This window comes from Phragmites australis, chromosome 22 (assembly GCF_958298935.1).
Source record: "Phragmites australis chromosome 22, lpPhrAust1.1, whole genome shotgun sequence".
In the NCBI taxonomy this organism is placed as follows: domain Eukaryota; kingdom Viridiplantae; phylum Streptophyta; class Magnoliopsida; order Poales; family Poaceae; genus Phragmites; species Phragmites australis.
The window spans coordinates 3,745,301-3,771,597 of NC_084942.1; the positions used below are offsets into that span (position 1 = coordinate 3,745,301).

Sequence of the window (26,297 nt, forward strand, 5' to 3'; positions counted from 1 at the left end):
GGAAATGGTGTTGGTGTTAAGAAAACCATGAAAACCGCTTTAGCGGGGTGAGCGGGGGGTAGTGGGTAGTCCTTTGAAAGTTGGAGGCCATCTCATACGGGAATTCCTTTGGGAAGGATGCCATCTGATAAGCAAGTCCTCTGGGGAGGTTTGCTGATAAAGATGCTTGCCACGACGGTATAAGGACCGAATCATTGAGCCATCGTGCTAAGCCACCCTAGTGCAACCACACATCCTGTTATGAGCAGGACTTGATCTCACACCCCACTAGCCGAGCTCGGTACTCACTTTGGAGGCAGGAGTGCAACAGGAGCCAGGAAAAGATTTGCAGAAATTGAAGTCGGCTAGTGATACTGTAATGGCCTGGTTCGAGCCATTTTCTAAAGGAGGATGAAGTTTTAAGCCCCTGGTCATTGATTTCTTATGGGTGTATACCGTAGCAATATGCTGGATGGGTATGAGATCTTGGTATGATCCGCTCCTCGCTACAATGGTTGGAGAACTAAGAATATCGTGTGGGTACAGTGAACAACCTTTACAGAGTGTAAATATATTCGAATAGCCGTATCCACGGTCATAGACATGCAAAGTTATGGCTATTTGATTGTTAGATTTGCGGTGTGAGTACCCCTTGGCGTGTGAGTGGGCAGTGTGCCCGTGTTTTGGAGAAAGCCAGCTGTATGCCATTGAAACTGGATGGACTATGCACCAACCAGCTAAAAGATGGGAACGACTGGGGAATGGATAGCTCTCCCCCAGGGCCAACAACTCTTTTATCAATCAAACCTAGCTTTTGATTAACTACTTTAAATTAAGTACTACACCTTAATTCACATTGCATGTAAAATTGGCTTTGCGTCCAAACTATAACCCTAAGGCTTATTCCTTGATTGCATCTACTCAACCTTTTGAAATAGTGTTAGGACTTGTTGAGTAGCTTATATACTCAGTCTTGCTGCTTTCAGATTATTGAGATAGAGATCAACCTCAACCCAGATGAAGTTAAAGAGAAGAAGTCTAAGGTCACGTCCCCACCCAAGTAGCCTGTGGCATTGGGATGTTTCGCTTCTTCCACTATAGGCGCTTCTGCCTGGGTAGTCTATCGTGGATCCTAGTCCGCAAGACCATCTTTTATACTTATGAGATAATTATTTTGTTCGAAGTATCTACACTACTACAAAATAGGAGTTCACTACCGGTTCTAAATTGGCTTTCACTACCGGTTTTGGAACCGGCAGTACACAACGGGCAGTAAAAGTCACACCCCAACTGTAGGTTGTACAATCGGCAGTGAAAGTGATTTTGGGAGCCAAAAAAAAGGAAATGAGCCACCTCAAAATCAAGGCAGCTTGGCTGCCGCTACCGCTGGCGCGCTCTGCCGCCACTGCCATGCCAAATCGGCCTTGCTCCGCCCTGCAAAAGAAAACACGGTGGCACGAAGGCTGTCACCACAGCACACATGCCACAACACAGATGACACCATGCTGAAGATCTCAGTGGACACAGCGAGCCGGCCCTTGGGCTTGTCATGCTCCACGCCCTCTAGAAGGCTGCCATGGACGAAGACTGAGTCACCGACAACAAGCACGGTGGGGAGGTCGGCAAGGAACTGACGCACAATGAGTCCACCAGGCCAGAGCACTGCGAGGCGGGACCGCATCCCTTCTCAAAACTCAAGCTTGACGCCAAAGAAAGCCTAGGTCACACCGAGGAAAGGGTTCCTAGGCTGAGGGTCAAGGTCCGCGCAGCAGCGCTTGATGGCAAGCCCCACGTGGTACCAGCTCGCCCAGGCGGAGAACTCCTGGAGCGACGATGGCGGTGGTGCACACATGGGCGAGGCGGAGATGGCCTTGGAGGTGGCCGAGTTGTAGGGAGACTTGTACTGGAGGTCTCCGGCCTTGGAAGCTTCACAAGATTTGAGGGGAGGAAAAGAGATGAGAGAGAGAGAGAGAGAGAGAGAGAGATGAGCGGTTGTTGGCAAAGGAAAAGAGATAAGACAGAGAGATGAGCGGCTACTTGATCCAGGGACTGGTACAGGAAGCATAGGGGAACCCGAGATCTGGGTTCGACACACCACATCTCAGCCAACATCATTTCCACACCTCCAGAGACTACGCTGCCGCCATTAGTTAGGGTTCATCCTTGTAATCGTCCATACTTGTACTCTAGTGTACTCTTACATCGCATCAAGGAAGTAATCCATTGGATCTTGTGTTCATTTCTCTTATTCATAATAGTGGTCTTCCTTGTCTATTTATCTTGTGTTCATCTTATTGCGATATGTGAGTAGTCCCTTTTGGGATGGAGGACGCTTAGGCGCCATGTAGCGCAACTCTAGTGTAGATCGGGGATTAATTACTTGTAGTGTTATTATTATTAGGCTGATGGGCACGCCTATGCGCGCCCATGGGACTTTAGTATTTGGTCAAAGCAAATGAGATAATGTCTAGGCAATACGTATACGGTAATATTGTCTGAAATTAAGTAGATGGGTTAAGAAGCAGTCAATCTAAATCTCCATATTTGTTACAGAGTGAAGTAAAAGTGAGTGAGTATGTGCAAAAGTCTCTGCCGCGGCAACGGTTGACTAGAAAATGTGGATGGCTACGGGCCAAGCGTTTCCATGCCTGATGACGGGCCCACATGTCAGGAACAGTAGCTACAGTGAGGAAGGGCCCTTGGGAGGCCGCCGCTTCTGGGCTCATTAGAATATAATATAGGCTACACATTTTATTTTCTCTCCGATGAGGCATTTTTGTAAAAATCACGGGGGCCTTTCGTCAATTGCCCGAATGGGCTAAGGCAACCTAGGCTCAAGCCCGGTCAGCCTTTCAGCCCAACTGGGGGTGTGTCGCGCCGTATAAAATAGGTCAGCTGGGCAGTTAGGTTAGGGTTTCCCTTTGCTCGGCCGCGCTCTTCCCCATTTCACCTAGATCTAGTTGCTACACCGTTGCCTCATTTCACCTCCTCCGCCTAGGCCTTCGTGCTTGCCTGCCGCTACCTCAGCTCTGTGCTCGCCGACCGCCATGGGGAGGAGCTCCGTCTCTTGTGGTACGAAGGATATCCAGGGGTGCCGATGCCCTGAGCCCCCGTCCTCTGCTCCATGCGGCGACTAGATGTGATGAAGGCGGTGGCGGCAAGCTAATCGGCTTGCCGCATTTGATGGAGGCCGGGGGTGATGGGAAGGCAATGGTTGCCTCGTCGGCGGACCCCTGACGCGGAGAAGCTCTAGATCTGGGTGAATCTCACTGGATTCGTCCAGATCTAGGGAGGTGGAGGCGCACCGGAGCGCCGAGGAGTACATCAGCGGTTCGAGAAGAGTAGATTGGCGATTACTTCCATTTGTTGGTGAGGTCGCCTACATCCGGGTGGCGCAAAGTGGACGGCAGTCGGCGACATCAACTTCAGCCTCTGAGGCGCCGATCTTCCTGCCACATGTGATTCTGTGTGTGCTTGTGTACGCCTCGGAGGAAGTCCATAGCCCGTGTCTCACATCTCGCCATGCTGCGATGGTGGTGGCGGCCACTGTCAGGGCCTTGCCCTCGTCGGATCCGCCAGATCCGCTCCTTGTTGTGCGTGTGCATATGTGTGGCCTGTGTGCCGCGTATCTGTCGTGGCGTCGCCGCTCGCTGGCAACGTGTAGTTTTTTTCTTTCTTTTTTCCCTACCGTCGGCCGGCAATCGTACAGTTGCATCATTTATGGGTGACATGGCTCAATAGTTTGTCTCTGTCATTGTAGCTCTGGGGCCCTCATATCAGGTACAGTAGCTACAGTGAGGGAAGGGCCCTAGGTGGCCGCAAATCCTAGACCCGTTAGAATATGTAATAGATAGATTTTGCAATGCATTTTGCCTTTCCCAGGTTTGCAGGCCACAAATATGAGGATTGGAGCAAGCGAAGGTGACGACCGTTTAGAGGAGATATCTGTGACTAGAGTTCGGTGATAGTGCATCTCTGGCACGAGGAAGGAGCATGGGAGATCACGGTGCAATCACAGAGCCTAAGGTGTTAATTCAGGGAAACCCTTAATAGAGTTATGGAGCGCTAATACCGTGCATGCCGAAGGATAATTGCTTCCATCTATGGACCCCAACTCCAATTCGCCAGTGTTTCGGTTTCGACTCTCGGCCGAAACTTCCAAAGACCATATCCCATTCATACAAACTCTGAATTCAACATATTAGTAGTCTAAATTGTTCCTCTCGAAAAATCTACACCTTTCCACATAGCAGCAAGTTCCAAAAAATGTTGCCTTGGTCGCCAAAATAGCGTTGCAAGCCAAACTTCACGAAAACTGCCTTTTTTTTTTTCATATTTTCCATGCAAAGCACGAAGACAAATATACATGGAAAATGGGGTTTAGGTTAGCCACCAAGTGGCATAAATAATTAAATACTATTAAAATAACCACGAAATCACATAAAATTTTGGTGCATAACTTGCACTAACATGAGGCTGTGGAGACGGAGGGAGGAAAGGTGGTTGTAGAGGCGGCAGCTGCACCAAAGCAGGAGGGAAGTGGCAGCGGTTGCCCTGTGCTATGCTGCTTGCTGACCTAGCCTGGAGTGGAGGCGGCTTGCAGACTCAGGGAGCAAATGGGCTACGGTGGCTACTGTCTGCATGATCATTTCCGCCACCGATTCCGATCATATTTTCCGATTCCGATTTTGACAATTTCTGATACCGATTATCGGAACGAGGAAGCCTATCTGAACCGGCCAGAAGAAACCGATGATTTTGGTTGCATAGCCAAATCCCTTTTTATAGTTGCATCAGCAAGGAGCAAAATTACCAAAACCCAACTCTCGGTGCATGCTAGATGTCAGCCTCCAATAAGGAAGCACCAGCTGCTCGGTCATGGTCAAAAGTAAATCCTTTTCTTTTCATATGGATGCACGCATCACGCATGCATGTGCGTTTCCTTAGTTTCTTCTTTGAGCATGATGCGTTAAGTCATGTTCAGTGCTTCTCCCCTTCAGCACCGAGCAAGCGAAATGCCTTCTTTGCTTGCACGGGGCAGCCCAGGAATATAATTCTCCTGTACAGTTTTTTGGCTCTATAAAAGGCAGTGTTAGCTATTCGTTTCGCAACAGCTGCTAACCCGTTGCTTAGATTATTTTGTCAGTCTAGCAAGTTGGGTCTTTTCCTGCGCGCGCGTGTGTAACAGTCAACCGACAAATTCGACTACCAGGTACTACAGTACATTAATATCCTTGTTTCTTAATTATAACGTGACTAGCAGCACTGTCGACCAATACTAATTATGCAACAAATAGTGAATTACCTCCATGTTCGAATTAGCTAAACACGTGTGCGTTGCTATGGATAGCAAAATTATTTAATGGTCCTAAATAGCCCGAAACAAACAAATGTGATTTTCCATCAAACATGTCCTTCACCTTTTTCTTGCAGAGAGCACTTGATAGTGTTGCACAATCCTATCCTATATATAAAAACAACAGGTGGCGTTCAAGGCACCGCAAAAATCCTAACATCAAGAAAATCTGAGAAAAAAGAGAAATTCTCACAAAAAAAAAACATCTAGCCTTAGTGAGATGGGCCCGAATTACAAACGAGTATATCTACCGTAGATCCTATGATTCTATCTCTTACTTGAAGTAATTTGAATACACAAGGAAACTAATTAGATCCCATCAACATCCATGCTTCCGCTTTGACGTAAACGTTGAATTAGGATCCTAATTAAGATTTTCTAGCAAACAAAAATCATTATTAAGATGTATATATGTGTGCATATAAGCACTCGACATATATCCATGCCACGAAGAACACAAGATGCACTCGACGTGCTAGCAAAACAAGGTTTTGTTAATTCCAACATTGGTGATAGATAAAGATAATCTAGGCTTAAAAATAAGGGGGGAAAAACTTAGAGAGGGAGATATGTTACATATATACGTACTATCTCGATTTGTCCTTTCTTTCCCCTTAGTGCAAGCTCATATTGTTTATTTCGTCCTTTGCTGAACGAGCTGAACTGAGTCAGTGCAAGCTGTCAATAACACATGTTGTCCAGTTGTTCATTAGTTTGCTAAAGATGTTGAACTGAGGCACATCCTCTGCTTTGAGTATTAGAATCCTCAATTTGTATGTGAAAAAAGAGAACAAAAAATCCTAAAAATTCTCTACTTAAACGAATGAAACAAAATCCATCCTGCTTTTTTTGGTTCAAATTATGGTGGTTTAAATAAAGCATATATATAGATACTTGTATAAACAATAGAACTATTTTCAATTGTTCAACTCAGAGAGGTAGTAATTAGAATTGTATTCTAAATCTAATCGGATATAGATATCACTATTTTATAGCAGAGACAACTATCTTCACAACATAAAATTAAAATTATGTAGCAAACACAATTGCCTTTTCAAAACTAGCCACGCAATTGCGCAGGCGATCCGGCTATTTTAATAGTAATTGTTGGAGCAAGAGATCGTCTTGTCCTACCAAGTACGGTGAGAGTTTCTTCTAAGTAGAAGACTTAAGTTTGGAGACGAAATTTGAGAGGAAGGAACATCACAAATTTATTGATAGTAGAAAAAATAGATCGATCTAGGGGAGTATCACAGCGTGACTTTGTGTTTGTGCACCTCTATGTCCTGTGTGTTGCTCTTTATGTTGTATTGAGTGTTCTCTTTGTGACCTGTCCCTGCTCAGATGACCACAACCCCCTATTATAGGGTGGTACATAGCTTAGTGTACAAGTTATCACGATATACAAATATCTAGGACCTAACCGAATTACTAAGCCTTATCTTGTATAATTACTTTTTACCCTACATAGAAGATAAATATCTATCGTGGTAACTATTGTGGTGCCTGCCTCCTGAGGAGTGAGCCGGTCGCCAATTGCGTCCCGACGCTGCTCTGTCGGGGGTGTCAGAATGACTTTAATCGCACTGGGGGTGTCAGGAGAAGCACTACTTGCACTAACATTAATCGCCCGTCACCTCGCGTCAGGTTGGGTGCAGGGCATGTCCTTTCTTCCCTGATATTATCTCCGGAGACCGACTGCATTTTTAGGCTTCGGAAGGCCGCACACCGGAGGGGTGGCCCGAAGGGGTTTGCAGCCTCTGGGGGCTAGGCCTCCTGCTGAGAGTCCGGAGGCTGAAGGCTCCGGAGGGGCTTGTTGTAGCTCCGAGTTTTGGGAAGGCTACGTACGTACCGGAGAGATGACCCGAAGGGGCCCATAGCCTCCGGAAGTCGGGCCTCCTACCGAGAGTCTGGAGACCGAAGGGTCTGGAGGGACCTTCGATAGCAATCTTCAACCATTGTCCTCAGGCTGGTTTATTTCCTTCCAACAGTACCCCTCATTCTCTGGCCCTGACGTTCGGAGGGGTGAGAGGATATAGAGGAAAACCAACTCCAGCCTGGTATAGTAACAAGAATGCCCGAAGGCCATTCCCTGTCCCTGAGAAGTTTTTCGGCGGGAACCATGGGCGTTGATGGTGCATTGGAGGTGGTGACACACCCAGGGTTTATGCCAAGGTCGGAGGTGCGACCGGCGTCAAAGTCGAAGACTGAAGAGGTATTGGCAGATGAGGCATGCTCCGGAGCCTGTCGGAGTTGGTGTATGCGGTATCGGGACGCGAGGCTGGAGGGGAGTCAGTGGAGGTGATGCACTCTGGGGTCCGTACCGAGGTCGATCTAGATTCTTCGGACTTCTTTGGTAATGGGTCTTCTTGCCATTAGAGTTTTTTAGAGTGGTTGATTACATGTGAGATCGGACTCCCCACGTTCGCCTGTTTGAGAACGGCAGGATGTGATGTGTCACTGGCACATTCTAAATGGATAATGCATGGGTTCGTTTAGGGTCTTGTGCCCATGCCCCTAGCATGCACCGAAAGGAGTCTAGGTCATTAATGTGACGGGACGTTCGTGCGAGAAAACAAGGCGTTGCCGTGGGATGTTGCCATGTGTCGGTGGAACGACCTGGATATGGCCACGGCCCCCAGAGATTAATAAGGGACGCCATGGAGCGACATCGCGTGGGTTTCGCTTCACCTCCAGAGCGTACGTGCCGTTTGGCCCGGATATAAAGCTGGGGTCATCTGGCTGGATTTACCACTGCCCCACGAGCGAGCACTCAACCTTGACTTTGAATATGGCATCATCTTCCTCCTCATCCTCTTCAGAAATGTCAATGATCTCGACTGCTTCTACTGGGGCTGGGCCATCTCAGCTACCGACGGTGGTGCCGGTGGCCGTCTTGCTTTCGTCCTTGCAGGGTGGACAGCTGCCTTCTGCTCCTGCTCGACCCCCTGTTCAGGAGACCACGTCTGTCGAGATCATCGATACTTCCGACGACAATGAGGAGATTGACTAGGATCTCCTACGAAGGGAGAGCGACGAGGAGGAGCAGGTTTCGGCGGCGAGGGAGGAGGCCGAGAAGAAGGGGGAGAAGGCCCCAACGGTGGATCCTTCGGTTTCTTCTTCATCTTTTGACAGCTTGGGGGCTGGTTACTGTATCAGCTTCCACGGCGGTAGGCCGTGGATGAGATGCATACGCCACTCCGTGCGCGGCCCCTGCTAGGATCCGTAGGAGGTAAAGGCGGCCTTCAGGGGTGCTTCTGGTGAAGCTGTGGACATCCCTGTCTTGCCGTTCGACTATGGCCCTACCGCGGGCCATAGTTACCTTTTGCCACCTTGTACTCTTTCTCCCCTGGTTTGCTCTTTCGGGGTCTGTCTCCTCCGTAGCAGCCTTTGCACTGTTGCTTCTTTGTACACGTCCACCGGATGCACGAGTTGTTAATAATATAATTTGGACCTTGGGGGCGGTTGTATCTCTTTTTGGACCGAAGTGTAAGGAGATCCTTCGAGCAGGTGACCGCATGTCTGTGTGCCTTCGTGTCTTCATGCTGCGCTTCTTCATCCCCATCATAGGCAATGACTAGTTTTTCAGATGACCGAGGTACCAAGCCTTCGCATAGATCGTAGCCGGCTTCGTTCCTTCCTAGGGAGAGGTGGCCTCAGGAATCTGGTAGTGGTAGACACATAGGGTAACTAAAGAGGGCCGGGCGAAGTAGTGGCGACCTCATCGTTCCCGGTCATCGCGTACTCCTTGGGTTCGGTGTTGGTAGGGCCTTCTTCCAAATTTGTTTCAGATTTTCGACCCAACAAAGTCCATCTGGAACCTTTGGGGACAAGCTGCAAAGGTGGTCCACTACCCTTTGGGTTCTTAGCCGCTGCCCGACTCCGGAGGCAACCCGTCAAAAGCCTGGCAACTGCGTGTCGAAGGCGAAGCCGAAGGCTAGACGAGAGAGGTGATCCTCGACCACCTCGGCCCTTGATCGTTGCCTGGCTCCGGAGGTAATCCGTCCGGAGCCTGGCGGTGGCATGTCGAAGGCAAATCCGAAGGCTAGACGGGAGAGGTGGTCCTCAACCACCTCGGCCCTTGGCCATTGCCCGGCTCTGGAGGTATCCGTCCGGAGCCTGGCGACGGCGCGTCGGAGGCAAAGCCGAAGGCTAGACGGGAGAGGTGGTCCTCAACCACCTTGGCCCTTGGCCGTTGCCTCGCTCATGAGGTAATCCGTCCGGAGCCTGGTGACGGCGTGTCGGAGGCGAAGCCGAAGGCTAGACGGGAGAGGTGGCCCTCGACCACCTCGGCCCTTAGCCACTGCCCGGCTCCGAAAATCCGTCCAGAGCCTGGCGATGGCGTGTCGGAGGCGAAGCCAAATGCTAGACGGGAGAGGTGGTCCTCGACCACCTCGGCCCTTGGCCGTTGCCCGGCTCCGGAGGTAATCCGTCCGGAGCCTGGCGATGGCGTGCCAGAAGATGCTGTCTCTGCAATGAACAGTTGGGGATCCATACTATTTCCCGTGCCACGCAGAGTGGGCTTTTACTTAATATTAACATAATCTTCATAAACGACGTATGAATCATGTCTTAGATGAGATTATAGGGTAATGACTTTACCTTTTACCATACGTGTTTGAGTCACATGGTCCATACCTCTTCTTGCGGGGAGAGGGATTTATACCCCTTTGGTCTGTTGGCTGTGCCTCTCGGGGACTTTTGAAGACTCTCCGTCTTGCGGAGGTTTTTGCAAGGCTCTCCGTCCTGTGGAGGTTTTTGCAAGACTCTCCGTCCTGCGGATGTTTTGGGAGTCTCTCCGTTTTGGCGGAGGTTTTGTAAGACTCTCCGTTTTGGTGAAGGTTTGTAGGACTCTCCATTTTTGCAGGAAGCTTTGTAAGACTTTCCATTTTTACCGGAGGTTTTGTAGGACTCTCCGTTTTTGACAGAATCTTTGTAAGACTATCCGTTTTTGCCGGAGGTTTTGTAGAACTCTCCGTTTTTGTCGGAGGTTTTGTAAGACTCTTCGTTTTTGCAAGAGGTTTTGTGGGACTCTCCTTTTTTGCGGAGGTTTTATGGGACTCTCCGTTTTTGTCGGAGGTTTTGTAGGACTCTCCTTTTTTGCTGGATGTTTTGTAGGACTCTCCATTTTTGTCGGAGGTTTTGTGGGACTCTCCATTTTTACCGGAGGTTTTGTAGGACTCTCCGTTTTTGTCGAAGATTTTGTACGACTCTCCGTTTTTGCCGGAGGTTTTGTGGGACTCCGTTTTTGCTGGAGGTTTTGTCGGACTCTCATTTTTTCTCGGAGGTTTTGTGGGACTCTTCGTTTTTGCCGGAGGTTTTGTAAGACTCTTTGTTTTTGTCAGAGGTTTTGTATCCCCTTCGACATGTATTAATGCCAAATGCCCTACAAACTATCGGGGCTATACAATACCTTCCAGGAAACCTAGGCAGTCTTGCCTTCCAGGTGACCTAGGCATATCATGCCCGCGGTGTGTAGGCTTGTCATGCTCCCGTGGTAACACCCCGGGTGCACCGCAACACTATCCACCAAGTATGTGCCCCGACGCGTGGCATTTATATGACCGAAGCTATGCAATATCTTCCAGGAAACCTAGGCTTGATGCCTTCGCGGTGACCTAGGCATGCTGCGCTCGTGGTGTATAAGCATGTCGTGCAACAAGGATTCCTTGCGACAGCATTCCTCAGATCACCGCATCCTCACATCAAGGTCATCCCTTGATATGCGGCGTCCATACTACCGAGGCTATGTAATGCCTTTCAGGACACCTTGGCATAATCTGCCCTTTAGGTGGCCTAGGCATGCTACGTTGCTACAGGTGTGTGGGCTCCACTGCCTACCAGGGAAAAGCCTACCCTCCGGGAAATCTTTTCAGGTGACCTTAGGTCTAGGCAAGCAATGCGTACAGGTGCGTGGGCATGTCATGCCTCTCGAAGAAATCCTTCGGGGGCGCTACAACTACATTACCAAGGAAGTTCCTTGGTAACTGGCATCTACACACTATCGAGGCTATGAAACGCCTTCCAGGAAACCTAGGCTTGATGCCTTCGCGGTAACCTAGGCTTGATGTGCTCGCGGTGTGTAGGCATATCGTACAACGAGGATTCCTTGCGACAACATTCCTCAGAGCACCGCATCTCCGCCTCCGAGGATATCCCTCAGGGCGTGGCTTCGACACTACCGAGGCTATGCAATGCCTTCCAGGAACACCTTGGCAAAATCTACCCTTTGGGTGACCTAGGCATGCGGCGCAACTGCAGGTGTGTGGGCCTCACTGTCTACCGAGACTATGTGATACCTTCCAGGAAACCTAGGCAATTTTGCTTTCCTGGCGACCTAGGCATGCCGTGTATGCAGGAGTGTAGGCATTTTCATGGTTATGTACTAGTTAAGTTTTGTAGTCTACTGCTGACAATAAGCAGCTAATTGTAGTATAAGACATATCTAGGTCAGACGACTATTCATAACTTATGCCAAATGAAGCTGCAACTTAAGTTCTACCGCTTACTGCTAAACTTGGACATAATCTAGATTTACCATTTCTACCTAGTGGCTATCTGTTGTAAAGACTTCTAGCAGTAAGGTTGGAGGCTTCTAACATGTTTTGATCTTACTGTATTAAAGATAGACCAACTAGGTAAACTATCGATAGGTAATAGTGGGTGTACCTTTGTCAGAATAAGGCCTCTATTATGAGGCTTGAAGACCTCGAAGATTATGGCTAGGTCGGGAGAGGTGATCCTCGACTCCCTCGGCCCTTAGCCGCTGCCCAGCTCCGGAGGCAATCCGTCCGGAGCCTGGCGACGGTGCGTCGGAGGTGAAGCCGAAGGCTAGTCGAGAGATGTGGTCCTCAACTCCCTCGGCCGTTAGCCGCTGCTGGCTCCGGAGGTAATTCGTCCGGAGCCTGGAGACGACATGTCGGAGGCGAAGCCGAATGCTAGTTGGGAGAGGTGGTCCTTGAACCCTCGGCCCTTAATCGCTACCTGGTTCCAGAGGTAATCTGTTCAGAGCCTGGCGACGGCGTTCTCTAACTCAGTCCTCGTTGCTGGGATATTGCACTGTCGGTGGCGGAGTTGGTGGCGACGGAGCGGGGTCGAAGGGCCAGGGATTTACCCCGGAGCTTGCCCCAAGATTTCGACCCCTGTGTCGTTCTTCGCCGGTTCCCTCCACAGCCAGATGTCTTGCTTGTCTTATGAGGTATTCCTCCCGTAAGGTCGTGAGGTTTCGGCAGTCATCGGTGTTGTGGTCGCGCCCCGATCCATGCAGGATGCACCCATATGCCTCCGGGGGTACCAGAGCTTGTGGTTGACGTTGTGGTCGCTGCCGGGGGCCGCATGCCCCAGAGCCCGTGGTTTCCCCAGGGCCTCCTTCCCTTTGGGGAGACCGTCGAGGTCGTCCGGTGAACCGGCTTTTGGAGCCGGAGTGGTTCCGACTACGCCTCCCTGGATGAGGTGGATTGAGGTTCCCTGCGCGTAGTTGGCGTCACGTGGGCTGCGTCAGGGGCGCTGGCAGGGTCTGCGCACTCCGGAGCCCTGCGCCTCCTCGGAATCCTTTTTCGCCTGAGGGGCCCAAGAAGGATGCTGGGTGGACAGACTCTCCGAAGGTGTTGGCTCGCCCAGGGCATCCCGGGTGCTGTCGAAGGAGATACTTTGGCCGCAGCTTCTCCTGGTGCGGCGAGGTCTTCGCCATGCAGAGGCTGGAAGGCCTCCATGCCATCTGGAGTTTCCGTACCGACCCAAGGTTCTGGGTTGGTCAAGGCCGGAGGAACACCGTCCCACACGATAGCGGGGCTGGAGGGTGCACGCGGAGTGCATGGTTGAGACAGCCACACATATGGTTGCATGGTTGCAATGGTGGATACGGCGGCCAGAGCTAGCGCTTTGGTGGTTTTTCTGGTGGATTCCTTCCTCTCTTTAGCACTTCTGTATTCGGGTCCCCACGGACGGCACGCTGTTGGAGCAAGAGATCGCCTTGCCCCAGCAAGTACAACGAGAGTTTCTTCTAAGGAGGAGACTCAAGCTTGCAGACGAAGTTTGAGAGGAAGGAACACCACAAATGTATTGATAGTAGAAAAAATAGATCGATCTAGGGGGAGTATCACAACGGGACTTTGTCTTTGTGCACCTATGTGTCTTGTGTGTTGCACTTTGTGTTGTATTGAGTGTTCTCCTTGTGACATGTCCCTGCCCAGATGACCAGGGTGATACATAGTTTAGTGTACAAGTTATCACGATGTACAAATATCTAGTACCTGGCCTAATTACTGGACCTTATCCCGGATAACTACTTTTTCCCTACATAGAAGATAAATATCTACCGTGGTAACTATTGTGGTGCCTTCCCCCTGAGGGGTGAGCCGATCACCATTTGCGGCCCGGCGCTGCTCTGCTGGGGGTGTCAGGACGACTTTCATCGCACTGTGGTGTCAGGATAAGCACTACTTGCACCGGCATTAATCGCCCGTCACCTCGCGTCATGTCGGCTGCAGGGGGTGTCCTTTCTTCCCTGATATTATCTCCGGAGACCGGCTTCATCTTTAGGATTCGGAAGGCCGCACGGGCACTGGAGGGGTGGCCCGAAGGGGTCTGCAGCTTCCGGGGGCCAGGCCTCCTGCTGAGAGTCTGGAGGCTGAAGGCTCCGGAGGGGCTTGCTGTAGCTCTGAGTTTTGGGAAGGCCATATACGTACCGGAGAGGTGGCCCAAAGGGGCCCGTAGCCTCCAGAAGTCGGGCCTCCTACTAAGGGTCTGGAGATCGAAGGGTCTGGAGGGACCTTCGATAGCAATCTTCATCCATTGTCCTCAGGCTGATTTATTTTCCCCCAACAGTAATATTAAGTTGTTTGATTGGAAAATGAGATATAGAACATGCATGATTAAATAAAAAATTTAAGGAGAAATATATACTGATGTTCAAAGAAATAGCAATGAAAGTGGAGCACAATAACCTGCAGAATGACTACTCCCTCCAATCATAAATAAGTAATATTTTGAGTTACGTGCTATCTAGAAAAATAGTTTTTATAGCAGTCTTATAAAAGAAGACATTAACTTTACACCCTCAAAATATTACATTTAACCGCTTAACTATATACTTTGACCCCTATACTTTTAATGTTGGATCAATTGACCCTCTAAGTTCCATTTTGAAGTCTCATTTTGAGAATGGATTTGTCGCAATGTCAATCACATTTACCTAGTATTGCTATGATTGCAGTTCACATCACCCTTGGAGTGGACTAAACTTGTTGAGCCTATATATATGTGTATGTTATGTGCTCCCTCCCATCAACTAACAATTGAGGTTTTATATATGCAAACAGCCTTCGAGACGTAACTTTGACTACTAATTTCTATTGTGTTCTATATTTATAAAATGCAGTAAAGTTATAACGCTATGAAAATATTTTTCTAAACAGATATGCACATATTACTATACATGTCTCTTAAAAAGGCATGTAATACTCTGTGAGAGTTGTATGCTCTTTTAAAAAAATCCGTTTATGAAAATGCATTTTACAGATGGCTTTATTAAAAAACCATCAATCCAACAGACCAGATTCTTTCTAACTTACTATATAAGCCCCTCCCAAACCCTAACTCCCTCACTTGCTTTTGCCCCCTCCCTCCCTCATCGAGCCCACCCCCTGGCCCGCTCTCACCCTCCCTCCCAAATCCCACTCAGCAGCTTCCTCTCAAATGCCACCGCTGCCATCGGATCTAGGCCACCCTCGCTTCACCCACATCCTCGTCCGCGTCCTCCCCGAGCCGAGCCACCACCTCTCAAACACCACTGCCAGCACAGCTCGATCTGGGCCATCCTTGTTGGATCCGGGTCACCCTTGCCTCATCTGCGTCCTCGCCGAACGGAGCATAGATAACACAAGAAGTGCAAGTCATTGTCTAGCTGTTCTACATGCACTTGCGGAGCAGGGACCTAGATGGTATATACTGCCAACAATCAGTTGAAAGATTGCAGATTGTTGTTTTCTAAGCAAAGAAATCCACTTTACTCCCCTAAGCTATTTTGCCAGAGCATTTAACCCCCTAAACTTTTTTCCAGCTCATTTTACCCCATAAACTATTATAGACAACTCATTTTGCCCCCTATTGGCATTTGTCTATTTTGTTTCTGCTTATACGTATCATATTTTAAGTTGAAACTTTGTCAGGTGATAGATGACACCGTATCCTATGTTATAAAATATTTTCTGAAATTTTTATGACTACATTCATGCATTTAAATATCACGGAGTTTAAACCGATCTCAAGTGTTCTCAACCTATGCAAATAGTCATAAAAGATTATGAAAATACGTCGTAACATAGGGTATGATGTCGTCTATCAGCTCTAAAAATTTCAATTTAAAACATTACTTGTATGAAGGAGTGAAGTGACTCGGTTTCAATAGTTTAAGGGGTATATGAGCCAAAAAAAAGTTTAGATGGTTAAGTGCTCCGGCAAAATACTTTAGGGGAGTAAAGTGGACTTTTTGATAAAAATATCATGTATTTATATAAATTTGCATTATCCTTGGAAATAGAAATCAAATCAATGATTTTGTCTCATCTATTAGTCAAATATATATGTATATAAAATCTTCAATTTAAATTTTTTATCATTGTACTGATTAAATATTAATTCGTAAATTTTTTTAACTGAAGTGTGGTGTAGCAAGGCTCTGCTTGTTAGACGATGATGTGTCTAGTCGCCCTGACACAAGAACCTGTTTAAACAAGAAAACTTGGAACAAAACTTTGTACAAGTATATAATAAGCATGTTTCCGACAAAATATGTATAATGGGTATGGGGTTTAAACAAGAAAAGTCCTAGAACACAGCTATCTTCTGCCAACTTCTCAGCACAATTAGAGGACATACAATATGTTTCCTGAGATTCTGCAGCTCGAGCAGCTATTCCGATGAACATTTTGCATAATGAGTAGTAGCAACTTGATAGCTCTGTTCTAGGATCGTCATGCATATTGCAGTTACTACTTATATGTAGGACTTTCGCATTAACTGTCCATCTTTTTAGTATATATTGTTCAAGAACTGATTTGATGTTGTTGATGTCAAGTAGTACCTTCAATGCATGAGAGCAGAGGATCCCGATAAATTCAAATTTCTTGCAACTGCATTGCACTCTTTATGCCAATGGTGAAACATAACTACATGCTCATGATGCTTGCCATGAGCTGTTAATTTGTACACCATTTCTGCATTGATATCGCCACAATAGAACATGTCACAATTCAACGTCAGTAACACCTCATTTTCAAATATCTCATATACCGTTGGAGTGTAGACTTTTGCTACATCCCTCTATTAGCGACAAAACTAATGCTGTTAGTTTCGTTAAACTGCGTGACCACGGACCACCACGTACGCCCATCTTTTACTATGTTTCTTTGTTCTTGTTTTCTTGTTTGCTTGCATGAGATTGATCCTGGCTGCCTTGATATATAAGCTTAATATTCACTTATATACGCAGAAATCTCTAGAGCTATCATTAATTTTGTTTTTCATTGGTAATATATAGATGGCAACTGGTACAGCTAGCGCTAGTTCATCAGGATGGGCAGGACCGATGGAGAAGCGGCTCCTGAAAGCAGCCATCGTTGGTGATGCCAGATCAATGAGGGACATGGCTGCACAGAATCCAGGCATATTGCATGGAACAACTCCTCAAGGGAACACCTGCCTGCACATCTCCTCCATCCATGGCCATGAGGGGTTCTGCAAGGAAGTGCTGCCGCTAGAGCGGCAGCCTCTTCTCGCTGTTGCTAACTCGCATGGTGAGACACCACTGCTCACCGCCGTGACATGCGGCCATGCATCTCTGGCTTCTGTTCTACTCGGGTACTGCCGCGCGAAAGGATTCAGCGAGGCAATTTTGAGACAAGACAATAATGGATGTAATGCACTGCACCATGCCATTCGCAGCGGACACAAGGATCTTGCGCTGGAGTTGGCAGCAAAAGAGCCTGCGCTGTCGCGAGCTGTGAACAAATACAATGAGTCACCCATGTTCATCGCGGTGATGAGAGATTTTACAGATATTTTTGAGAAACTGTTGGAAATTCCTGATTCTAGTCATGTTGGAACTTACGGCCACAATGCCTTGCATGCTGCTGTGAGAAATGGGAATGCAGGTGAGAACTATGGACTGTGGATTACGATAGAATATATGGTAAAAACTAGCAAAATTATTGTTCGAGCTAGCATAATTTATTCTTTAATATTTTTTTGAAGGAAAGATTCTTTCATACGTGCAAAACATCATCGTTATTCGTTGGTTGTTGATAAGCAAATACCTTAATTTGTTTTCAGGTATTGCTAAAAGAATTGTGGAGGCGCGTCCTTGCCTTGCCACAGAACAAACCAAGGATGGGAAGACCCCAATCCAGCTGACTGTACTTTGGGACATGATAGACGTGCTACGTGTACTGTTGGAACATGATGTGTCTTTAGGGTATCAAGCAAGCAATAGCGTTGTTGCTCCTCTGAGCCCTCTTCTTGTTGCTGCCGCATATCGAGGTCATGTTGATGTTGCTCAAGAGCTTCTTAACCATTGTCCAGATGCTCCCTATTGCGACGAAAATGGTTGGACATGTCTCCATCAAGCTGTAGACGAAGGTCAGACGGAGTTCGTCGAATTTATCCTGAGGACACCACAACTTCGTAAACTTGTTAACATGCGAGATAAGAATGGACAAACTGCTCTACATCATGCTGTCCGGAAGTGCAATCCAAAAATCGTTGCTTCGTTGTTGTTCCACAAAGACATAGACTTCACAGTGTATGATCACAAAGGTGGTCAGTCGGTAATTTGGCAGTTATGGAAGGCCTCAGATCATGCCAAAACTTTAAACTGGGTATGTTGCAAGTACCTCATCTCTTGTTGTCAATATATATGTCTACCTATACCCTTCCAAAGAAGACATACATAAAATGAATGCGGCTAATTCAGGAGATAAAGAATGAGAAGTTTTGAAGGAAACCAATAAAAAAACGAAAAAAACTAATTGAGTATATGTGTAGTAGATTTAAACTGAAAGGTAACAACACAGAAATTATGAAAGGCATGCCACCGCCACAATTTTGTAGATTTTTTTTTTACTATCTAGTACTAGAGAGACAATATAATGCCTATATAAAATGTCTTATTAATTGAATGTAGACGCATTTTATAAAAGTGCCTCATTGGTGATACTGACACTGCATATAGTGACAGTACAAAATGTTTGTAGTGTATATATAAGGAATATGCCTTTGCGTGATATTTTTGTTGTTGTGAATTAAATTCCTAGAATCCTAAACTTGCTTATTTTTATCTATTGTTCCAACTAAAATTGATGATTTGACACCTTGCTAGTTGACGATAATATGAATAAAAGTCACTTGATGAGGTGAACAGAATCTGTCAAATACTTGGATTTGTTTTTTCTCTTTGAACTATGCAGACAATATTGGCTACAAATCTCATCAACTAGGTGCTTATACAGACTAGCAACGCTAAAAACCTAATCCATGTCAAGCAACAAATTAATTTTTTCTTCTTTTTTTTTGCGAGGAAGCAGCTATGCATAATATTATGGTCCCTCTAGTCCAAAATAGACATCTTTGTAGAGAGAAAGTTTTGATTTGAAAATTCATACTTGGTTTTTTGAGGCAACATCCACCAAAGGGCCTATTAATTATTTACCAGTAGTGGTTAGAGATATATATGATAATATAATTAATGGGGAAAACTATGTTAAAAACCAAAGGTATCAACTACTTATTTTTCCAGTGTGTATTAAGCCAAAATAACATATTTTTTGGACTGGAGATAGTACTCCTCAATAATATAATATCAGCCTCACCGTATACATACAGGTAATCTAATTACTAGTAATAGAGGACGGCAATATTTTGTTCATTTTCATGGAAACTACCAAGGCTGCTTTAGATTATTATGAAAATTTACATTTTGAATCTAAAAGATGAAAATTTCAAATCCCAGAAACACTAAAATTTCAAATCTCATTTGAATATATAGATTTTATTTTAGTTATTTAAAAGTGTAGAATTTTCAGAAATTGAAATAAATGGTTTAAAACTTATAATTTTCAAACTCTATAAATTTAAGAATTAAAATTATAAAAATTCCAAAAAATATCAAATTTTGACCAAAATTTTAAATTAGCATAATTAAAAATTATGAAATTCCTTTTTTTGCAATGCTGAGCAAAATCTTTTGCAAATACAAATTGTGACATTCGATTTCTCAAACTAAAAATTATGAAATTCAAATTTCAAATCGTAAAATTTTTTAAATAAAAATTCTAATTGAAACAAGAAATACAAATACCTCAAATTTAAAATTCAAAAATACAATATGCATGATTTTGAAGTTTTAATATGGAGGACATTGTGTGATGGAATGCAGTTTCCTTTTTTGCTTTCCCCTGTGTGCGTCAGTTGATAACAAGTCATCAGCTCCCACCTCTCCCAGACTGGAATACCGAATACCATGTGAACTCTAAGAAGTTGAGCCAGTAATACAAGATTACAAGTTCAAGGAGTATATGTGCAGATTTCTCTTCTTATAACGTCCAGTTGGAGGTCCTTCAATATCCTAGCTAAAAGTCTGTCCACTTTGGATCATTAATATTATTCTCAAGCTTTAATTATGTTTCCTTTTAGGATTAAGTGTCCTAGTGGTAGGGGAAGAAGCACTTTATACAAACTTAGGGCTTCTCCAATAAGACATCAGCTAGCTATAAGCTGGTCCATGTTAGCATTTGTCCTACGTGGAGGAAAGAAAGGGAATAGAGAGAACACAACTAGTTATTGTTGAAGAGATAGTCTATAACAGAAAACAAGGTATAATATGTGAGCATTAAAAATATAAAGAGCTAACTTTATACTCCCTCTGGTTGCAAATGTAGGTCGTTTTAGCCCCCTCAACTATTCTCTAAATATAAATCATTCTTGAACTTCTATGCATTTTTTTCTCTTTTATTTCCATCTTACTCTTGTTTAATAAATACTATCACTCTCATAAATGAATAAGTTATCTTTTTCAATGTAGAATAAATAAAGGGTAACAAGGTCATTTGATCTATTTTCTTAATCTTGGATAGAAGTCTAAAACGACCTATATTTGCAATCGGAGAGAGTAGATAGTTGGAGAAGTTATCTTTAGTATAATTTATAAATGGCATGTACACTTTTACAGCTAGCAAGCCATCTAGTATACTATTAGAGACACTCTTAGAGCACTCCCAATGCTACATCATGGATAGTGTCCATAAAATTAAATTAGGGCGCCACGTAGGTTTTAAGATTAGGTGGCAAAAAAATTAAAGAAGTGAGAGAGTGAGGTAGTTTCTTGCATGAGATACTAGCTTGGCACAATATCCAGTGCACAAGAAACAAGTAAAAATTGCATTGGGGAGGAGGTAGTGTCTACGTTACATGGTGATTGGTGAGAGAGGTGCGGACAAGAGATAATGTAGAATATAAAATTGAGGAATTAATGAGTTAGACTAGAGGATAGACATAATGCATTGCATATAATGTTTCTAGCATTGTTTTGTATGATGCGGTAAACTTTGAAAATAAAGATAGACATGATGCATTGGGAGTACTTTTATGTAATCTCTTTATTTGACGTGTGGGTTTTTTCTGGGTGTATCCAATGTGTCATTTTTATTTTATTTTATTTTTTTCAAAGCGAAGGCTCATACCCACACAGCTGCAAAGGAACACACCTAATATATCATAACATATCTTCTCCTATTTGATTACTTTATTTCTCAACTTACAGCAGAAATGGTTCTATCATCACATTTTCTAATTGAACTACACAATCATGAGTGGCACACTGACACTAGGTCATAAAGTACACTACTTCCTCTGGTTACAAATATAGGTCGTTTTAGTCCCCTCAACTATTCCCTAAATATAAGTTATTCTCGAACTTTTATGTATTTTTTTTCTCTTTTATTCTCATCTTACCCTTGTTTAATAAATGCTACTACTCTCACAAATGAATGAGTTATCTTTTCTAATACAGAATAAATAAAGTGCAACAAGATCATTTAATCTACTTTCTTAATCTTTATATATAAATCTAAAACGACCTACATTTACAATCGAAGGGAGTATTATTTATGTGAGATTCATTTGTGGCTTTCTTTTTGTTCATGCAGAATGAAGTGTCCAGGCTTATGATGAAAGCTGATCCCAAAGCTGCAACCACACTCCATCAGGTAACAAAGAAAAGAGTAACTTATGAATCAACAAAGGATGTTAAGTCACTGACTCAAACATACACAAGCAACACTTCACTAGTGGCTATGCTCATTGCGACGATAACCTTTGCCGCTGCGTTCACCTTGCCTGGAGGATACAGCAACGATGCTGGAAGTGAGGGACTGCCCGTTATGGCAAAGAAGTTAGCATTTCAGGCATTCTTGATTTCTGACACCTTAGCAATGTGCTCCTCGCTTGCCGTCGCTTTCATATGCATCCTAACAAGATGGGAGGATCTTGAATTCTTGCTTTACTACAGATCCTTTACCAAGAAGCTTATGTGGTTTGCATACATTTCAACCATTGTGGCATTCGCAACTGGTTTGTACACAGTACTAGCACCTCGTGTCCAGTCGATGGCTATTGGAATTTGTTCCCTTTTAGTTTTAATGCCCATTCTTACTAAGCTGCTAGGTGAATGGCCGGCCTATCTTGAAGCTCAGATTTCGGTTGGGTCAAACTTTTAGTAATATGGTTTGATATCATCAACTTGTCTTATCAGTTCTGTATTTTTACACTATTTGTAAATTTCTATGTAATGTACTCTATATTGTAACGCATTTGCTGAGCATCAAATTGAACAGGGGTGCAATCAGAACTTTATATGTCAAGTGTCAGATAAAAGATATAAATGCATGATATTATCTTTGAGGGGTGAAATTTTTATTTCATCGGTAAGAGTTAAACAGCATGGTTTTTTACGAGAATTGAAGTTAGTAACCCAAAATCAAAATAAACAAAATTGTAGATTTCATATTGCTTCAAAGGGCCACGTATGGTAGCTAGGGAGGGAGGAAACGAAATATTGGTCGTTAGGCAAGAAGTCATTTCAGAGAAGAAACAAACAGTCTCTCCTACTTAAAAAAATACCTAAGACTATGCCCAAGGGATTTCCGTTGCGGGTAAAAATCCCGTTGTGAAGGGATTTTCGTTCCCTTCAGCGTTTCAACGGTTTCCCTTCACGGTTCTCGTCACGAAGGGATTCCCAGGGTCATTCCTTTCAGGACGGGATTATCTCTTCTTCCCCTTCATGATTCCCTTTGAAAGGAAGCTGTTGAAGATGAAAGAAAATAAAGGGAATGAGAACGAGAAAAAGAATCAGAAAAAGAACGAAATGAAGAGAATATAATTGGAGATGGTCTAATAGATATATCATCAGCCATTTTCCTACCTCCGATTGTTTCGCCTCCTTCCCTCGTCCGTTCCGTGCGGACAGATGGCCCCACGCCTTCTGCGCTCGCTCCAACGCGCCGCCACCCTAACCACCGCATCATTACACATTCCACCGCCGTCGTCATCCACAACACGCGCAGCTGGCTGCGCCCTTCTACCAACACGGGATCGCACGGCCCCCGTACGCTCCTTAACCCTAGTGCCATCTTGTTCTGCTCTGGATTGCGTCGTCATCCGTTGCCGCCATCCTCAGTCAGCCGCGCGTCCCCTCCCCACGGCCGTACATATTTCCCAATTTTGTCGTTTCCTCCAGTCTCGATCCCTCTTCCCCTTGTGCTCTCGCTCCACCACGCCGACGCCTGCACCACCACCACTGCGCAATCCTACTCCCTCTCCTGTACCCGCTCTCAATCCCCTGATCTTGCTCCCTCTCCAGCGCACCTCACGGTTCCCTCCTTGTCCCCTATGGAGATCCCCTCACGCCGGCCTCCTGTGGAGATCCCCTCTGCAGGCGCGCCTCCACAACGCCCTCCTCGTCCAGGAGCGATAGCCGCGTGATCCCCTTTGGCGGATTCCATTACCGCTACCGTCACCGAGAAACTCGTCCCCTCAAGCTCCCTCTTCTTGGCCCCTGTCGTAGGTGCTCAGCAACCCGCAGAAGCATGCCATCTACGACCAGTACGGTGACGGCCTCAAGGCCGCCCCCCCCCCCCCCCTCCGTCTCCACCTCAACGCACGCCACAGGCGCCGATGCCCACGGGTTTCGCTTCAACCCGAGGAGCGCCGAGGAGATCTTCTCTGAGATATTCAGGGGCGTGTTCAGCGGGGCGGGTCCCCGCACCCCCAGCGGTGGCATTCCCCACGGGTTCCTGGGGTTCAGAGGCGCCAGCGCTGGAGAGCTGTCCAGCGGGACGGCACCGAGGAAGGCGCCGCCGATCGAGCTGCAGCTGGCGTGCAGCCTAGAGGACCTGAACAAGGGCGCCACCAAAAAGATGAAGATCTCCAGGGATGTCCTCGACGCCACCGGATGAGACTGCTGATTCCTTGTCCAACTTGTTTGTTGCATAATACAGACTGATCTCCGAGACATATGTTTCTAGCAATAGACACTATCACCGCCACTTGAAGGAAATGGCATGCAAGTGTTTTTTTTTTAGCACAGGTTAGATAGTTGTATTGTGATGTATGGGTGTTACACTTCATCAGCTTCGCAGATTTATCCTCTGAACAAGTGCCGATTTTGTGATGACAATTAATTTCTTCAAAACCTTTTTCCTGATTTTTCAAAGTTCTCCGGATGAAATTGACTTACAGTGTGCAGAGATTGGTTATGCCACATAGATTGTGCATGCAGGCCGGAACAAGTAGACCTTTTCAGTGTCCCAAATCAATCAAGCACGTAGCAACATCCAATTGTCTTTCTTTCATATTTAGATTATGTCTACAAATCTACCATGTTTCCAATTATTTGTTTGGTTACAAAACATCAGGATATTCTACACAAAATCCCCTAGATTCCAAATTGAGACCAGGGGGTGAGGAGGGAAGTTCTTCTCCTTTCTTTACTGGTGTGATTATTAAATTATTGGTATCTCCTTTTTTTAGAATGGTTCAAGGTTAGAATGGCGTACTCTCTGTCTCATGAATAGATTATATGTTTCTTCAAAATCAATAAGGTTTGAATATTTCGTCCCAGATGCGTTGCATACGTTAGTTTGGTCCTTGTCTTTTACTTTCTATGTCATTTGCAATTTTATATCTAAACTATGAGAGACACATGTTATATAAATGTTGTTTTCATATATCTGAACTCTGAGAGACATGCTATATAAATGTTTTCTTATAGTCCGTCTTTGAGCCCATGTAGTTCGATCTGAGCTGAATTCTCACCTGACTCGATTGATTCGTTTGTTCTTCTATGCAGCAACCTGGCCGTGGCTCCTATGGTCGCACCGGCGGCGAACCCTTATGCCGCCACGCACCCACCCGTGCCCACTGCCTCAGCTGCTGGCGACTACCCGTGCTTCGGACAGGGTGTGAGAGGCCATGGTGGAGGCGGTTGGAGTGGCAGAGGCAGTGACAGTGGCTATAGAAGTGGTCGTAGAGGAGGAGGCCACGGGAGGACGGGCTTGACATGATCGCCCTGCCCAAGCCGGGCTTCCGGAGCCTTATACCGTTTGAGAAGAACTTCTACGTGGAGTGCCCCTCCGTGCAGGCCATGTCAGAGGCGGAGGTGACGCAGTACCACCGACTCCGGGATATCACAGTAGAGGGCCGGGATGTGCCCAAGCCGGTCTGGTACTTCCAGGAAGCCAACTTCCTAGGTTTGTCCTGTCTAAATATTAGTTTTACTCTAGCTGCAGTGTTGCATGTCCGTGTATCTGTTGAAAGTAATGCTACGTGCCTGAGAGTTACAATCTCTTCAAAAGATTACTGCATGCAAGCGGTTGCCAAGTCCGGATTTGTGGAGCCAACACCTATTCAGTCTCAAGGCTGGCCTATGGCTCTGGCGGGTAGGGACCTGATTGGTATCGCATAAACAGGCTCAGGGAAAACACTATCTATCTGCTACCAGGGTTGGATCATGTTGCTGCACAGCCTCGGCTAGGTTTGTTTGCTATTGCATTTTTGTACAGTTTCTGTAAGCTTTTTTAACTATGTCCGTTCTAATGATTCATGATTGTAATGACTATAGAGCAAGGTGATGGCCCAATCGTATTAATCCTTGCCCCGACAAGAGAATTGGCTGTTCAAATACAGGAAGAATCTACAAATTTTGGATCATATTCAAGAACTAGAAGCACATGTGTCTATGATGGTGCACGAAAGGGTCCACAAATACGTGACCTTAATTAGGAGATGTATTTGAGCACTTCTATCCACTTCATCTTTTGAGATGAATGTTTCTTTTAAAGCTAAAGCATGCTATTTGTACTTCTAGGAGTTGAGATTGTCATTGCAACACCTGGTCGGTTGATTGATATGCTGGAAGCTGGTCACACCAACCTACGTAGAGTGACATACCTTGTGTTGGATGAGGCAGACCGCATGCTAGATATGGGTTTTGCGCCCAAGATCCGAAAAATAGTTGCACAGCAAACAAGCTGAGGCCTAGTTGGTTAGGATCGCTCGGTTAAGTGCCATTTGTGCAGGTGCCGGGTTCGACTCCGGTTGGAGTCGAATTTCGGTGCCTGCACACGGCTCGTTGGTAGAGTGGCAACGCCTCACCCATCCGTGGGTTAAGTGCCATTTGTGCAGGTGCCGGGTTCGACTCCGGTTGGAGTCGAATTTCGGTGCCTGCACACGGCTCGTTGGTGGAGTGGCAACGCCTCACCCATCCGTGTTTGAGTTTTGAGCGAACTCGGGTGCGTATTGGGGGTTTCCCCTAGTAGGTGTAGTGTAGCGTATGTTGTATAAAAAAAGTTGCACATGTACTATTTCTTTTGGAATTCAGAATGCTTATTAATACTGATTATTTAGCCTTGCT

At 45.8% G+C, this 26,297-nt stretch overlaps 1 protein-coding gene and 2 pseudogenes across 1 annotated transcript; all 3 read left to right on the plus strand.

The window, feature by feature from the left end:
* Nucleotides 1-5,098: 5,098 nt before the first annotated feature.
* LOC133905209 (ankyrin repeat-containing protein NPR4-like) lies at nt 5,099-22,244 on the plus strand. Its single transcript, XM_062346941.1, has 4 exons — nt 5,099-5,191; nt 16,875-17,487; nt 17,666-18,210; nt 21,535-22,244. Exons 2-4 carry the CDS (start codon nt 16,875-16,877, stop codon nt 22,102-22,104), a joined length of 1,728 nt encoding a protein of 575 aa, XP_062202925.1. The 5' UTR covers nt 5,099-5,191; the 3' UTR covers nt 22,105-22,244.
* Nucleotides 22,245-22,515: 271 nt separating this feature from the next.
* LOC133905408 (protein psi1-like) lies at nt 22,516-23,899 on the plus strand (annotated as a pseudogene).
* A 138-nt stretch (nt 23,900-24,037) lies between these two features.
* On the plus strand, nt 24,038-25,900 carry LOC133904386 (DEAD-box ATP-dependent RNA helicase 30-like; annotated as a pseudogene).
* Nucleotides 25,901-26,297: the final 397 nt, after the last annotated feature.